This window comes from Spermophilus citellus (assembly GCF_964194105.1).
Source record: "Spermophilus citellus genome assembly, chromosome: 4".
Taxonomy (NCBI): domain Eukaryota; kingdom Metazoa; phylum Chordata; class Mammalia; order Rodentia; family Sciuridae; genus Spermophilus; species Spermophilus citellus.
In genome coordinates, this window is record NC_138185.1 from 128,388,692 (window position 1) to 128,406,932 (window position 18,241).

Here is an 18,241-nt window from a genome sequence, read left to right on the forward strand (position 1 = left end):
GATGAACCTGAGTATACTTACCTTAATCTTTAAAACAAACAAATAAACAAAACCCTCTAAGCTTTATTGAGTATGGAGCTTCCAAAGTCATTGCTTTTATTTATTTATTTATTTATTTATTTATTTATTTATTTATTTTTTGAGAGAGAGAGAGAGAGAGAAAAGGAGTGAGAGAGAATTTTTTAATATTTATTTTTTAGTTTTTGGCGGGCACAACATCTTTGTTTGTATGTGGTGCTGAGGATCGAACCTGGGCCGCACGCATGCCAGGCGTGCACGCTACCGCTTGAGCCACATCCCCAGCTCCCAAAGTCATTGCTTTTATAACTTTTGGCAGATATGTCTGTTAGTTCTGTTAAAATTGCTTGTTTGTGCAGCATACTATAGTAATGCAGCCACATCAGTGTTTATAGCTGCACAATTCACAATAGCTAAATTATGGAACCAACCTAGATGCCCTTCAGTAGATGAATGGATAAAGAAACTGTGTTTTATATATACACAATGGAATGTTACTCAGCATTAAAAGAGAATAAAATCATGGCATTTGCAGGTAAATGGATGGAGTTGGAGAATATCATTCTAAGTGAAGTAATAAGCCAATCCCCCAAAACAAATGCCGAATGTTTTCTCTGATATGTGGATGCTGATCCATAATGGGGATGGTGGGGGAGCATGGGAGGAATGGAGGAAATTTAGATAGGGCAAAGAGGAGGGAGGGGAAGAGACGGGGCGGGGGAGGGTAGGAAAGATGGTGGAATGAGATGGACATCATTACCCTGAGTACATTTATGAAGACACAAATGGTATGACTCTACTTTGTATATAACCAGAGACATGAACAGTTGTGCTCTATATGTGTACTATGAATTGAAATGCATTCTGCTGTCATATATAACAAATTAGAGTAAATATATAAAAAAATATTAGTCATGATGTACAAGGTAAAAAAAACAAGAGTTCTAGATACTGAGGTTTTTATAATTTTAGGCTTTCCCTTTTACCTATAAGAATGAGGTAGGTCTTGTGATAGATTTGTCTTTGCTCAAAAGAGAATTTAAGCATTAGAAAGAACTTGGGACTTTCCCATCCCTCTTAGGGAATATGAACAGAAAATACTGTTCCACTTCCTTCCCCACTTTATCTAAAAAGAATACAGCTATGATTTGGTTTTAAAAATAACTAAAATAGGAAAAATAATTTCTTCAATATGAAATACTGAGTTGTAAGTGACATGTGCATGTTCAAGAAGGGGAAATTATGGATGGTGGGCCTTCCATTTTGGAAATAATAAAGATTGCTAGTTTATGATGCCTGGGGTATTCAGGAAAAATATTTGTTACCTTTACTTCCTGTGTCCCATCTAACTTTACTTGCAGTTTTCAACAGCTTCCTTTATGATCATTGTATTCCTTGTGTTTCTGGGACAATATTTTAGGTTGTTTATATGTGTCCCAATTGTTCAAAAAGGATGTAAGTAAATTTAGTAGCAAATATGTATGAGAGTTAATTTCCGTAGAATATATATTCCATATATAAATAATAAGAGATTGTTTTTAAAAGTAACATTTATTTCTGAGATATTGCTACCCTATTAGAGTAACAAACGCAATAGTAACTAACAGTTTAGAGATAAAGCATCCTGTAATTTTGACCTCTGAATTGTTATTATTTTTTTCATTATCACTTTAAAAAATATTTATTTATTTAGTTAGTTAGTTTTAGGTAGACACAATATCTTTATTTTATTTTTATGTGGTGTTGAGGATTGAACCCAGTGCTCTGTGCATGCCAGGCGAGCGTGCTACCACTTGAGCCACATCCCCAGCCCTGAATTATTATTTTTTAAAAGTTTTTTTTTTAATATTTATTTTTTGTAGTTGTAGTTGGACACAATAACTTTATTTTATTTATTTATATGTGGTGCTGAGGATCAAACCCAGGGCCTTGCACATGTCGAGGTGAGTGCTCTACTGCTGAGCCATAACCCCAGCCCCAAGTTTTTTGCAAGTTTAGTCAGTGGATTGAGGTTCTGGTAAATCATATCCAAAGATATGAAAAACTAACTATTTATATTTGTATACAAATGTAGAAAATGAGCACATTGTTTCTCTTGTTAACAATTTCATCTTATAACTCTCATTGCATGACCATATTTTAACTCTGCAAGGGGAAGCCCAAGAAGTGTTTACTAGAAGCATAACTTCACTACTTTCTCTACATTTGATTTAGATGAGTATCCACTGACACAGCAAAACAGAAAAACATTTACAACATAAAAATTTTCCTCTTTTGCCATTTCGGAAATCCAGGAGCATTTAAATCTTTTCGGTAAAGAGCCAGCTCAGGCCCTTGGGAACACCAGATATATCTGTCAGTTCGGACAGATGAAAGTTAAAAATATTCCAGTGTTAACATATTTAACATGGGGTAATTTTTTTAAGTACTATTACTCTTTAGTATTTATTTCATCCTTTCTCTGTGTACAAATAATTTTTCGACAAGCTTAGGATAGATAATAATTTTTTTAAATTTAAAAGTATTTCTGCTGGCCTTTGTCAAAGTCCTAAAGTGATCAAGATGTCTATGGGATACTTGTTGAAAAATATATGGAACTAAAATAAAGGATGAAAAAGGCACATGCTGTTCTTCCCAAACAACTTTCCTTACATCTGTTTTAAATACTGGAGTACCTCATAAGTTTACTTGTCAAAAGTGGATCCAGCTGACAGACGTTTGAAACCAACTCTTCTAATTAAATTGCAAGCCATCAAGCTATCCATTTCTTAAGAAAGAAAGAAAAAGTCAATTTAGAAAGAAGATCAGATAAACCAATGTTTACACAAAGAATTACAGATAGGTGGACCATTAATTTGTCATCTTTTAGATAATTATTATTCACCCTTTTACAGAAGAATTTTTACAAAGGCCACTTCTTTGTTACTCTCAATTCTTAACAATGCTTGTGGTACATTTTAAAAATAAAAGTAGTAAGTATCTTAATCATTTATATAATTTGAGGCCATGAATTTGCCTACCTTGCAGCAGTAAACACCTAACAATCCCCAGAAAGGGAAAGGCATAGCTATATGGTGTTAAAAGCAAGTGTCTTTCTTTATTCATGGATCATGTAGAGTGCCTTTAAGAATTATATAAAAAAAATTAATCCAGATTGAGATAAATGATTAATAATGTATGCAACAAACTAAAATATTACTCTGAAAAACTACATAAAAAGACAAACCACAAACTGTGCACTAAACTAAGAATTAGAAAATCTTCCTTTTCATGATTTTGGCCACTTCAGGGTAAGTCTGTATGACCGATAGTAAGTTACTTAACTTGAATGAGCCTCTGCAACTTATCTGTAAAACCTGGGTGTGGAGAGGGAATTTGAAGTAGGTTTTCTCCAAGAGCTTCCATGGGTATAAAGTTATTTGTAGTTCTAGCAAACATCTATTTGCATCAATTTTTCCATTAAAATAGGGTGGAAATTTGCCACCAAAAAGTGTTGTGCCTCCAGTCCAAGTAATTACTAGCAGCAGGAGTGACCCTATAAAAACAATTAAAAATGTTAAAACATTACATGTAGTAAATATGTAGGTTTGCTCCTGTAATCTTCTGTTTCTTCTTCTACATAAGTTTAATTTTCCCCATTTTCTTATTTCAGCAACTTTCCTCTTGCCCCTAAATTTCTTTTTTCACCCTCTTCATTCTCAACTCTTTGATTACAAACTGTTCCACCACCTGGCTGGGAAGAATCTTTTAAACTAATGGGAGCAGTACAATAGATCTCAAGGTTAAAAACATCATATTAATGTATTACCCCTCTAACCAACTTCTAGGTTAAGATTCTTAATACAACCCAAGTGTAAAACATCACAGTACTAATGGTGGGATTACAAGCACTGTGGAAAGATGAACATGAACCCCACCAAGCAGCATATTAATTTTCTTTTCCCCCTCTAAGGTGGTCCTGGACCCAGACTAATAGAAAAGTCATTTAGGTTTGTAATATATGAGTCTATAAAATACCATATTTTCATCTATAGGAATAATATGATTAATTTGAATACTTCTTCAGCTCTAAGTGACATAATCTCACTTAAAAAAGAAACGTAACCAAGGCTTTTTCTGTCTGATTAGGAAAGCAGTGAAGCAGAAAGAACTTCATAAATAATCAAAAAATACAAATCAATCATCATCATCCTGCAGTATTTCTGTATTGGGTCTTATTTTGCATGAGTTTTGCCTACTTGTTTTTATTCACTCAAGGGTCTCATTTTATTAAATATTTTTAAAACATGAAAAAAATTGCTTGTTTGTGGATGAATGCAACATGTGGGTGAAACTTACATTTAGAAAGACAGTTCATAGGTATCATAGACTTTTGCCAAGAAATGGTATTTATGAAATTCAATTTATTTTAAAAGGTGACTTTGTTCAACTCTGTAATTAGTTGTTTTGATTGGTAGTAAATTCCCTATGGTATCATGAGGAGACCAGTTAATTCAGATAGAGGTTTCAGAATGTTTCCCGTAAATTGCACAGGACAATGATAAATGAAGTAAGGCATTATGTTGCATGTTATGCCAGAAACTTCATGGACATGTGAGTTAAAAGTACTATCTCGGTTTTCCCCTTTGAAGTGTAGTATTTCTTTTTCCTTTTTGTGAAAGAAAGTTATTTTTCCATAAGAACCTTCAAAAACAACATTGTATTTAGTTTCAGCTTAAAATAATTCATTTATTTATTTCATTCATTTATTTATTCATTCATTCATTCGTTTATTTTGGGTACCTGTGATTGAACTCAAAGGCACTCCACCACAGAGCCAACATCCCTAGCCCTATTTTGTATTTTATGTAGAGACAGGGTCTCACTGAGTTGCTTAGTATTTTGCTTTTGCTGAAGTTGACTTTGAACTTACGATCCTCCTGCCTCAGTCTCTTGCGCTGCTGGGATTACAGGCATATGCCACTGCATCTGACAAAATATTTCTTTTAGAAGTTATAAGTTTGTAGTTATAAAACTGTCATGTTCTATTTGAATGAAAAAACATATCCCATTTTAAGAATTAATTTTATTTGATGAACACATTTTTAGTTAACAAAGTTTCCGTATACTATATCTCATTTGGTCATGTATTATGAGTGTCTAGATGGACATATTTAATTTCCTTAGTATGGTCTTTATCACAGAATTATGTATAGACATCTAAGAAACTTTCTACTGAATTTGTGCAAATAATTTTCTTTGCTATAGAGGAACGTTTGAATGAGGTCCTGTCTTATATGAAGCTGAGCTCAAATATCTTTTTACCCTCAGACTAGAATTTTTTTCTTTCATGCATCTGTTTTTATAAATCAGAATTCTTCTTATTTATAAGTTGTTGTCACGCTCAGGTTTATTGTATTATCACTGTAGCATAACAGCACTACTTTATAGATTTAAAATTTGCTTTTTTGTATATTTTAATCTTTATCTGGGTTCAATTTTTAAATATCTTTTCCAACAAGTCTAACTACCATTCATCATGCTATTTCCAAAAGTAAATACATGCCAATCTACTAGAAAACAATGCTTAAATAAAGTTAGTATTTTTCTTTATAATATTTTGAATCAACAGGCTTAAATTTAGAATTTTAAAAACTTCTTTTTTATTTCTTCTGCCTTTTCCAAATCAGGCCAAAAGATTTTCTCACTGCTTTCTTGGTTTTCCTTTAGTTTTGTGTTAAGTTTTCCTGTGGTTTTCTTCTAAATTTAATCTGTTTTCTTAAAGGTTTTAATATGTACATCTATTGTCTTCCCTGCCCACTTCTTATTTGTACTTTCTAAATTTAAATTAAAAATTAATTACTCTTTTAATTAAGAAAAATACCAAACATGGATAAAGGTATTTTGAGTGCAACTCCATATGCTATACAATTGAAGATTTTAAGATTTTATTATACTTGCATTATCTATTATATTTTCTTTTCCTTTTCCCCTGATATACTTCAGAGCAAATCCAGCCATCATGTTATTTCACTCCTGTGTACTTCCATATGCATATCTAAAAATTACTTGCTTACGTTTAGCCATTTCAAGTTAATAAAAAATTCTTAGAATCATGTAATAACTAGCTTGTATTTTCTTCAGTGAATTGTTTCAAAAATGTTGGCTTTTTTTTTTTTGTTTATGTGGTCCTTTTTTCTTCTTTTATTTTCCCACATTTTTTATTGGTGCATTATAATTGTACATATATTGATGGGATTTGTTGTTACATATTCGTATATGCACACAATATAACAGTATAATCTGGCCAGTATCACCCCTCCTTCCCACCTTTGGTCTCTTTCTTCTTCTGATCCACCTTTGATTTTTATGAGATCCACCCACATGTTTGTTTTCCTTTTTCCTTTCTAGCTTTTTTATATGGGAGAAAACATATGACCCTTGACCTTCTGAGTCTGACTTATTTCATGTAACACGATAGTTGCAAATTCCATCCATTTGCCTGCAAATGCCATAGTTTTATTTTTTCTTTATGGCTGAATATAATTCCATTGTGTATATATACTACATTTTCTTTATCCATTCATCCATTGGTGGACACTTAGGGTGGTTCCATAGTTTGGCTATTGTGAATTGTGCTGCTAAACATAGGTATGCATGTATCACTGTAGTAAGATGACTTTAATTCATCAGGGTAAATGCTGAGAGGTAGTATAGCTGAATCATATGGTGGTTTCAATGCCTAGTCTTTTTGAGGAGCTGCCATACTTATTTCCTTAGCTGTTATACTAATTTACAGTCCCACCAGCAGTATGAAAGTGTTCCTTTTTCTCCACACCCTCTTCAGCATTTCTTTTATTTGTATTCCTCATGACTGCCATTCTGACTGGTGTGAGATGAAATTGCCATGTAGTTTCGGTTTGCATTTCCCTAATTGCTAATGATATTGAACGTTTTTCATGTATTTGTTGGCAATTTGTATTTCTTATTTTGAGAAGTGTCTGTTTAGTTCATTTGCCCATTTATTAATTGAGTTATTTAATTTTTGGTATAAAGTTTTTTGAGCTCTTTATATATTCTAGATATTAATTCTTTGTCAGAAGATAGTTATCAAAGATTTTTCTCCCACGCTGTGGGTTCTCTCTCTCTTCCTGTTCCTAATTGTTTGCTTTGTTGTGCAGAAGCTTTTTAATTTGATAAACTCTCAGGATGATTTCCTGAGTTTTAGGGGTCCTATTGGTAAAGTTGTTACCTGTGCCTAAAAGCTAAAGTGTTGACCCTGTGTTATCTTCTAGGAGTTATATAGTTTCTGGTCTAATTCTGAGGTCTTTAATTCATTTTGGGTTGATTTTTGTGCAGGGTAGGAAATAAGGATGTAATTTTATTCTTCTACATGTGGATACCCAGTTATCCCAGCACCACATTTTTGAGTTTTTAATTTGTTTTGTTTGAATCCAGATCCAAACCAGGTCCACACTATGTTTCATTGTCTGTCCAGAGTTTTTTAATCTGAAATAATTCTCCCACTATTCACCTTTATTGTGCCACCAACATTTTAGAGCACTTTCTTTATTAGGAACTTCTTTGACTACTTGCGATGTCATTTGAATTTTTTTCTTGTCTACTGTATTTCCTATAAAGTGGAGGCTAACTCTGGAGATTTGATTATATGTAGGTTCAATTTCCTAGGTGATGTTGTATATTTCTTGCTCCAACTTGGTTTCTTCCATTGAATATTTAAAAATTAGTTACTTAAAATTAGTCATTTCATTAGGGATTGAAAAATTATGATTTTTCTATTTTTATCAGTTCTTGTTTACTTATTAGTTGGCAAACATCTGTAAAGAAAAACATTCCCTTATCAACTAGTGCTATTTAATTACTCTGGAAAACAGAATTATTTTGGAGAAAAAACATATGTGCTTAGTTCCTTCCCTTTGACAATTTTAGAATAAGGAGTTTGTGCTCTAATTAACCCTAGTGTAATGATGAATTTCTTGTTGTTTGGCTTTCTTTGTGTTTTGAATATCATTATGAATCTATTTTTTAAAAGCCCCTTATTGAATGATAATATACAGAGAAGTATTCATATAACTTATGGATTTTAATGTACTTAGCACATTTCAATTAGTTTGCAATCATTATTCTTTAAAATGCTCATTGCCTACTATACTAGACTAGTATACCTCTTCAGGTTTGTTCTGACTCCTTTTGTCTCATCTTAATTATTCTGATAACTTACATTCTTTTAAAAAGAAGATATCTCAGGCTTATCTTTTAGATATCCTTTGTAAGAATATAGTTATCCTTTATACTGTTGCTTTTAATAAGGAATGTTAGTTAGAAACCACAATTTGAGCTCTAACAAGTTCATTGCCAATGAATTGTCATAATGAGTTTTCAATGTAAAAGAAAGTTTTTATTGTCCTGTGGAGATCTAATTTTCATTTATGAAGAATATAATTGTTAGTGGGGAAATTACGCTTACATGTCTTTTCATAAAAAAATACATGAAATTTCTACAAAGTTTCTGTGGCCCTTCACTGCTACCCCTTCTCCAATTACTTTTAATTTTAAAAATGCTATTTTCATACAGGAAAGGTAGGTTAAATGTTATTTCGTTCTTTCCTTTTAATTGCAAATTTTCCAAAAAGGAATCAATGCCCCATTTATTTGAGGGGGCTTTGTTTGAGGCTAGCTTGTGCTCTTATGTGTTTGGTTTCTCTCCTCTCTTTTCTGTCCTTCTCCTGTTCCTTCCTTTTCTTTCTTGCTTTATGTGTCTCTCTCTCTCGGTATTTTGATGAACTCTTTTTTAAAGTATGATCAATACATTTTAATAAATTGTATTCATTTTTATTCTTTGATTCTTTGAACATCAAAGATTGTTCCTTCTTGGGTTTCCCTTTGTGTTGGCTTTTGTGTACTTTTGACATAGTCTCATTAGTCTTTGATAGGAACCCAATAGCAAAAAAATGGTATAAAAATTCTAAAAATTATTTTTCCTTGTATTAGTCTTTTTTTTTTCTGTTGCCCAATAATACAATACCACAGACCTGGTAAATTATGTTTAAAAAAAATGACATTTATTTTGGCTCACAGTTCTGGCCAAGGTTGAGAGGCTGTATCTGATGATGGCCTCCTTGCTAGAAGAATTCTGAGGCAGCTCAGGGTATCATTTGGGGAGAAATAAGGAGTGTTTGCATGTGTCTTGATTTTTCTCCCTCTTCTTAAAATGTCACAGTATTCAATTATGGAGGCTCGACTCTGATGACCATATCTAATCCTGTCTCCCAAAGCCCACCTCTAAACACTATATTCAAATTATATTTCCACTTTCTTAATATCTCACAATGGAAATTAAATTTCAGCATGAGTTTGCAGGAGAGGACAGATCATATTCAAACTATAGCATTCCTTTTTCTTTCCAACTTCCATGCATGTGATGTTTTTAGCTTTTAAAAAATGTTTTTTAACCTTATGAAACACGTTAATTTAATTATTGTTTCCCTTTGAATAATAGGGTATCGTCCACCACCATTTTCAGAAAAGTTTTTTCTAGTAGTAATTGAAAAGGACAGCAATAATTACTCTATTCTCCATATGTGGCACCTTCATCTTAAATCTGTACAGGCGTGTTTAGGTAAGTAATTATATTATAGTTTATACAGAGATGGTGGGAAATCAATTCACTTTATAGAATATGCTTGCTGGTGTGGTGGTGCATGTCTATAATCCCAGCAATTTGAGAGACTGAGGTAGAAGGATCTCAAGTTTGAGGCCATCCCCAGCAACTTAGAAAAACCTTGTCTCAAGAATAAAAAAGGACTTTGTGAAAATGAAGACAGTTTAGTTTAAAACTACTTTTGGTATGAGCTGTAGCCTCCTTGCAATCATGTAAAAATAATTATAATTCAAATGAACAAATGTTAAACATCAAGCTGTACCATTAACAGAGCCTTATTCCATAAAGCGATTATCTCTGCAAAAAAAAGAGGACTTTGTAACTAGGTGGTAAAAGGCCCCTGGATTCAATCCCTAGCTCCCCTTTCCCCCTAAAATACACACACACACACACACACACACACACACACACACACACATGTATCTACTAAACTCTTAATTCAAGATTATTATAAAATAGGGAAATCCTAAAATCAAATCAATTATGAGCATATTACACATTGAAAATAATTTTTTTCAATTAATATTTATTGAATGTCTACTATAATTCTTTTTCAAGATGTTGTCTGCAGAATTAATATTCTACTTTTTGTTGATAGTGCACATTGCCATCTGATAGAGTGTATAACAACATTAGCATCTTTATTTTACTATTTGATAAACTATGATAGAGCACCTGAAACTTATAAGCAGAATGGTTTTGGAGAATGTTAGGAAATTCTTCAATGTGAATAATAAATTACTTCATCCATATTTCTGCTATACACATTCAGCTTAATCTCTTAATAAATTATGAAATCTGTAGTATGAGGCAAAGAAATTGATCATAGACCTTTTCTCTTTTGTTGTTTTTGGTTTTTGGTACTGGGGATTGAACCAGGGGACACGATACCAATAACATACATCCCTAGCCCTTTTAACTTTTTTATTTTGAGACAGGTTCTTGCTAAGTTGCTGAGGCTGGGGTTGAACTTGAACTTGTGATCCTCCCACCTTGGCCTCCTGAGTTGCTGGAATTATAGGCATGTACTACTGTGCCTGGCTTGATCATAGACCTTTTCTTTTCTCATTCTTATTTTTCAGTGCTGGGAATTGAACTTAGGGCCTTTTACATTCTGGGCAAATGCTCTACCACTGAGCTACACTCACAGCCCAGATTCTTTGTTTAAAAAAAAAAAAAATTTTACTTTTTGAGAGATAATTATTAAAGAATTGCATGGATAGCCATATCAACTGAATCTACCCTTTTAAAAAAGATACTAATATTTATTTATCATTATTCATTTTTATTTAAAAATATATTTTAATTTTTAATTGACACATAGTAGTTAGACATGTTTATGGAGCACAGTATGGCATTTCAATACCTATATATAATGTATAATGTTCAAATCATGTCAGTTGACATATATATTACCTGAAACATTTTTTATTTCTTTTTTAAACTGAATCTGCTCTATACTAGTTAACTAAAAATATTTAAAATTTGTAAATAAATTGTATTGTTTCTGTTAATTATGTAATTTAACCAGTATTCACATATTAAGCAGTTAATATAGTGAACCAATGATATGTATTTTTTTATTCCTTTTATATTGCACATTATCACATAACTAACTGGGCCATTAATTGTCATTAGAAGAGCCAAATAATTCAATAGAACTTTGACATGTGCCTAGTTGGGTCTAGTTTTGAGGCATCAGAAATTTTTAAAAATCTTTCAAAGTCTTTCGAGTAAATTTTTGGCACTATATGTTGTTTCACAGAGATGCAAGACTGAGGAATATAAAACTAGTTGGTCAGGAAGAGATTTTTATCTCACAGAGAATGTGATATTTTGTAGAATTGAGTGCAGAGCCAGGGATGCCTTTGAAGAGATTTTCAGAGGTAGTTACAGATACTTGGTTTAAAAACCACGTGATACCTTCTGTTGCTAATCTGTGAGGGGAGCATCCCACTTTTGTTGCCCTAAAGCCAGGATTAGTGTTAGAGTTGCTTGCCTACCCTGTTTTGTATGAGCTCATAGGCATTGAGATTATAGTAGAAGCAAACAAATATGTTCTCTTCAACTCTGACAGGAAGCACCTATCTTTGATTCTGACATTCACTGCAGGTTGAACATAATGTGTACTTCCATTCACCGCTAAAACTTGAAATTACCAGTGTGTTGTGTATACTATGACTGAATGAAATGATTGGCTTAAATGTAATTGGGGGAAGGAAATATGTTGTACTTTCTGGATGCCAGGCACTGAGATTGGTTCTTTGCATATGTGAAATAGATATTATCTCCATTTACTAATGGAGTAAGGGTAAGTGGCTTAACCAAGTTCCATTCATTATATACTTAGTTATATAACCAAGTTTCATTTCAAAATCAGGCCTTCCCAGCTCTGAAATCTTTGCTTTTTTCTTGCTCATATTTTCTTTTATAGCATGAGATATATAGTAGACAATTGCCTGGTTTATAGGAAGAGAAATGATGTAGTTCAATTTTATATTGTGGATGAGAAAATAGTTAGAGATGGTGATGTGCCTTGCTTAAGGAATTACATCTAGTTAGTGACTGGGACTCCTATATTTTGATGACTGATGCATGCCTATAATCTGATTCCATTTTTGAAAAACGTTTTCATAACTTTTATTGATTGACCTGCCATTGTAAGATAGACTGACATGTTTAGCATTCACAGAAGCACACGGAGATTATCTCTTGAAATGTCCTGGTACTCCTTGAGATGTACAAAGCAATGAGAAATTATCCCTGCCCTTAATATATTCAGTCTGTTAAGGGGGAAAGAGACACATTTAAAAAATAATGTGAAGTATCTCTCACCTATTACGGAAACACGGATAACTGAATCTGCTTAGAGATTTATCCTTCACTCTTGATATGGAAACTCTTTGGAAGAAGATTAAGGTTAACATACCTTATAAAATGACAGTTAACTAATATTATTTTAATATGTCTGGAATTTTTTTTTTTTGGTATTTGTTCTTGAAATCATTATCTTGTTTGAGCACTTGATAGTTAAGAGGATGGCATTCCAGAGTGTTGTCTTTGCTACTACCTAATTATATGAGCTATTCAAGTTTAAATTTATTTATCTGAGGTAATATACTGTTATTTCTAAAAGTTTGATCCATGATTCATTTTTGCAAGAAAAAGCTAGTCTGCTTATTAGAAATACAAGTAATTGGGATCTACCCCAAATCAATGGAATCAGTATCTTTATGGTTAGACCTGAGAATTTGTATGTTAACAAATGCCTCAAGTTTTGAAGGTTTCTAACACTGGGCTACATAATTAAAGGTTTATTTCTAGCTCTTCAGTGTTATGGTTCTCACCTGAAAGTTTCCCTGCAAAGGAGTTGGTGACGCTAAGGAATAAAGTAGCTTCAAAATATATGTATTTATTAAGGAGACCAAGAAAAAAATCTGAAAATTGGCCTTGTTTCCTAAGAAGTACTTCTAAGAAGACATAGTTCTTAAATAATAATAAAATATTATTATAGCTTATGTGTCTAGTGATGGTGATACATTTCATAAATTTATAATTTCTTTTCAAAGCCAAAGCTTCAGAAACTATTTCATCTGAAAATCTACTTTCAGTCCCTGGACAGAAGAATGTGGACTCATCTCCAGAAACTTCCCCTAGCATGAGCCCCATGCCACATTCTTCATCAATTGCCAATCTTCAAACTGCTAGTAAACTTATTCTGAGTTCCAGACTGGTATATAGTCAACCTCTTGATCTCCCAGAAGCAGTTGAAGTGATAAGAGCAACACCTTCAGCAGGTAAGGTATTTTTAAGACTGAGCAATTATAGCTTAGACTAATAAAGTAGATGAACTCTTCTGAAGCATGTGCTGTGTAGACATTGAAATAAAGATTTGTTTTATAACAATGATACATCTATTTAGAAACGTGTTCATTAGAAATAATTTCTTGAGGCCAGGCGTGATGGCGCAAGCCTGTAATCCCAGCAGCTTGGCAGGCTGAAGCAGAAAGATTGCCGAGTTCAAAGCCAGCTTCAGCAACTTAGGCCCTAAGCACCTTAGCAAGACCCTGTCTCAAACTGAAAAAAATTAAAAAGGGCTGTGGATGTGGCTTAGAGCTTAAGTGCCCCTGGGTTCATCCCTGGTGTTAATAGTAATAGTACTACTAGTAGTAGTAGTAGTGGTAATATATTTATTATTATTATTATTATTATTATTATTATTATTATTATTGTTTTTGTGATAAATGTCAACTGGACAGAAAATGTGTAAATATTTTAATTTGAAGTATTCTGACTATACTTTAGAAGCTATGGTAGTAAAATTTCAAAGAACAAATGTATTCATGTATGAATTGCTGAAGTTTTATTTTTAAGACTTCATATAGTCATGTCTCACTTTTATTAAGTGTGTTTGAATGAGGGCTGATGAATACTTTGGGGGGAAAATGTAGGATAAAAGGCTATCATTTGGCTTAAAATGATATTGAATTTAGCAAGATGGATGAGATCATTTGGAGGACAGGACTAGAAGCTATATTTAAAATGATCTGCCACTTACGGAATTCTAATTAAGGAGCTCTAAAATAGTGTTTTTAGGGAACCCAAATTGGAGGTTCAACACTCTTCCAATTACTGGTATTGAGTATGGGAATTTTCTTATTCCTTAAAGAGGTTTGCATTCACAACTGACAGATAACCTTGAGAAGAATTTATTATGTTTTTTTGTGGTGGATATAGATCTAGATGAATTTTTTAATCTTTCAAAATATTTGCAAGGTTTGGGATATACTCTCATAAGTTTATTGGAGCTTGTTATAGTAATCTATATTTTGCAGGGGCTTTATACAATGTTTTCAGATGTCTTATTGATAATAATATTCCAAGGGAGACAATAACTCTTCCCTGTTATTTAGATGGAACAGGCTTAGATGTTTAAATGTCTTTTTCACTCTTTTGGAGTTATTAATGGAATGAAATTTAACCCTGGCTTTCTGACCTCAAAATTACACCTTATATTGTACTATAGGTGGGTAGTGTTAGTTTTTGACAGTCTGGGATAAGTGAGATTTCTGGTTCAGTGTTTAAAGTGAACACTGGTAAGGTCGGGGGAGGGGAAGAGTAGAGGGAGAGATCTCCACTGATACGTTTAGTCTGAAAAAAAATTAATGGTAGGCATAAATCTAGGGTCTGGATTATTTGAGGGCAGGTTTGGCACATTTGATGGACAAATTGCAATGACCACTTATGCTTCTATGATGAAAGTGGTAAAATAGAGAGAGTGAAAAAGTCCAGTGAGGCATGTTCTGGTGGAAAAAATACATAAATTCTGGCAAATAATACATTTATTGATTAAGGGTTGACTTGTTTTTTTTTTGATTTTGAGTTTTATTTTGTTTACTTAATTTAAACCTAATTACCTAAAAACAAATTTTGTGATTATTTTTGCATATTTTTATTTTATCAATTGTTCAAGACTTCTATAGATATCTTGGCCAATGAATGGGCATTTAGTGTAGGACACTAGTTAGGTGGGGGATGGCAGAGTTACTCTGAAGAAGCCCATAGTGGCTTTTAATTTATGACATTTTAGAATTTTATTATTAGCATTTTATTTTGTGGTTCTAGTGTTGACTGTCTGCTTTTTGTTTTTAAGGTCATCTGAGTTCCTCTTCAATTTATCCAGTATGCCTTGCACCTTATTTAGTGGTTACAACTTGTTCTGATAATAAAGTACGCTTCTGGAAATGTTGTATGGAAACAAACCCACCAAATAATACAAACAATGAGAAAGAAACCTATCATTGGAGAAGATGGCCCCTAATGAATGATGAAGGAGAAGATAATAGCAGTACAGTGAGCATTGTGGGAAGACCAGTTGCTGTTAGTTGTTCATACACAGGTCGCCTTGCAGTAGCTTATAAGCAACCTGTCCAGCACAATGGTTTTGTTTCTAAAGAATTTTCCATGCATGTTTGTATATTTGAATGTGAATCTACAGGTGGGTCAGAATGGGTTTTGGAACAAACAATTCATCTTGATGATTTGGTTAAGGTTGGGAGTGTACTTGATTCAAGAGTCAGTGTCGATAGTAATCTGTTTGTGTACAGCAAATCAGATGCACTTTTAAGCAAGGATAGATATCTTATTCCAAATATCAAGCATTTAGTACATTTGGACTGGGTGTCAAAAGAAGATGGCTCCCACATTCTCACGGTGGGGGTTGGCGCTAATATCTTCATGTATGGGAGGCTTTCAGGAATTGTGACTGAGCAAACCAATAGTAAGGATGGAGTAGCTGTCATTACTTTACCACTAGGTGGTAGTATCAAGCAAGGAGTTAGGTCAAGATGGGTTCTTCTTAGATCTATAGACTTGGTGTCTTCTGTTGATGGTACACCTTCACTGCCTGTTTCTCTTTCTTGGGTAAGAGATGGGATATTGGTGGTGGGAATGGATTGTGAAATGCATGTATATGCCCAGTGGAAGCATGCTGTCAAATTTGGAGACCCCGAAGCTGATAGTCCTGTTGCAGAAGAGACAGCAGTACAAGATCATTCTGCCTTTAAAGCTAACATGTTGTCAAGAAAAAGTATTGTTGAAGGAACAACTATTGCTGATGATGTTTTTTGCTCACCAACTGTAGTTCAAGATGGTGGCTTATTTGAGGCTGCACATGTACTTTCCCCTACTCTTCCACAGTATCATCCAACTCAGCTATTAGAATTAATGGATTTAGGTAAAGTTCGAAGGGCTAAAGCCATTCTCTCTCATTTAGTAAAATGTATTGCAGGTGAAGTTGCAATAGTTAGAGATCCTGATGCTGGAGAAGGAACTAAGCGGCATCTTTCTCGAACCATTAGTGTAAGTGGCAGTACAGCAAAGGATACAGTCACCATAGGGAAAGACGGTACTCGAGATTATACTGAGATAGATTCTATTCCTCCATTACCACTATATGCATTGCTTGCTGCAGATCAGGATACATCCTACAGAATTTCAGAAGAAAGTACAAAAATGCCACAGAACTTTGAAGATCATACCGATAGTCAATCAGAGGATCAATATTCCGAGCTGTTCCAAATCCAGGATATAACAACAGATGATATTGATTTAGAGCCAGAAAAGAGAGAAAGCAAATCAAAAGTTATAAATCTTTCTCAATATGGACCAGCTTACTTTGGCCAGGAGCATGCTAGGGTACTTTCAAGTCATCTTATGCACTCAAGTCTACCAGGCCTTACCCGTTTGGAGCAGATGTTCCTTGTAGCATTGGCTGATACAGTGGCTACCTCCAGTACTGAACTCGATGAAAACAGAGATAAGAATTACTCAGGTAAATAGTCTTAAGAAAATTTTATAAAGTTATAAAGTTGCATTATCTGTATAATGATTCACATATCGAATTATGGTCTTTCTTTCAAACCTTGTAGGGAAAAGGTCTCCCTAATAGACAATTACTACTATATAATATGCTTAGTTGAAAGATAAAAGACAGCTGAATCAGGCTATCACCGACATGTATGCAACTGAATTTGTGATATATAGGCATTTTCACACATGTTCTTACACCGAAAACTTTGTGTAATTTTGAGTATAGAATCTTTTGCTTTTTTTTTTTTTAAGATTAATTCCTCTTGTGGGTTTTTTTTTCTCCCATTGCGTGGTGATAAAAATGGCCCAATTGTTAATTTTACCATCAAATCATGAGTCTTCTGGGATCTCGTTGACTCAATTTATCTTCCCATTACTAAACACAAAAAACTTTTATAGTTATGTAATTTTCTACAAATGTTGACTTAAGAAAGAAGTTTTTAGACATTTAATATTATTTTGTGTGATTATTCTGTAACTAGAAAATTTGCAGTTGTCTTTTGAAACTGGATTTTATTCTCTTCTATACAGCTAGTTGAAGGTAATTATGTTGACTGAAATGGTGACATTAGCAAAGGAAACAAAAAATTATTGATCTTTCATTCATTTATTCATTCATTCATTTATTCATTCATTCAGTATTATAGAGGAATGAGGAATTACTATGTGCCAGACACTTTGTGTGTTTTATCCCATTTAATTACCATAATAATCTTATAGTAGGTAGGTGGCTACAATTGTATTTAATTTTATAGATAAAGATACTGATCCCTAGGAATTTGACTCATCTAAGATCACATAGACATTAAGTGGGAGAAATGGAGTTCATAGGTAAAGGGTGTTGCTTCCAAGCTGGTACTCTGTTTTTAACTACTTCATGAGATTTCTAGTGAAAAATCACTTCTTCTCAAAGCCAGTTAGAAAATCTCTCTTTATATAGATTTACACCCTTGCATGTGTGCCCAGTATTTCCCTTTAGGAGATTAAAATAACAGGAGACCTTAAAGGATTTTTTCTATGACCTATTTTTTTCATTGTGTTAGAAGGAAAAAAAAACACCTTTTAAATTGTGAGGTTATGTGCAAAAAACACCTTTTAAATTCTGAGGTTATGAGTGAGGTTCTTCCCAGAGTAAACCTTTGTTAATATGTATTAGTTTTCACTCTGGGGTATTAAGAAGGCATGCCATAA

General features: G+C 33.3%; 1 protein-coding gene across 4 annotated transcripts in view; it reads left to right on the forward strand.

Annotated features, from left to right (window-relative positions):
• Positions 1-18,241, forward strand: part of DMXL2 (Dmx like 2) — a 156,268-nt gene that overhangs the window by 90,986 nt on the left and 47,041 nt on the right. For all 4 annotated transcript variants that reach the window (XM_081289056.1, XM_081289053.1, XM_081289055.1 and 1 more), the window contains exons 16-18: positions 9,518-9,637; positions 13,249-13,476; positions 15,333-17,012. In XM_081289056.1, coding sequence (XP_081145182.1) covers positions 9,518-9,637; positions 13,249-13,476; positions 15,333-17,012 — 2,028 coding nt within the window. The remainder of the gene's footprint in view (positions 1-9,517; positions 9,638-13,248; positions 13,477-15,332; positions 17,013-18,241) is intronic.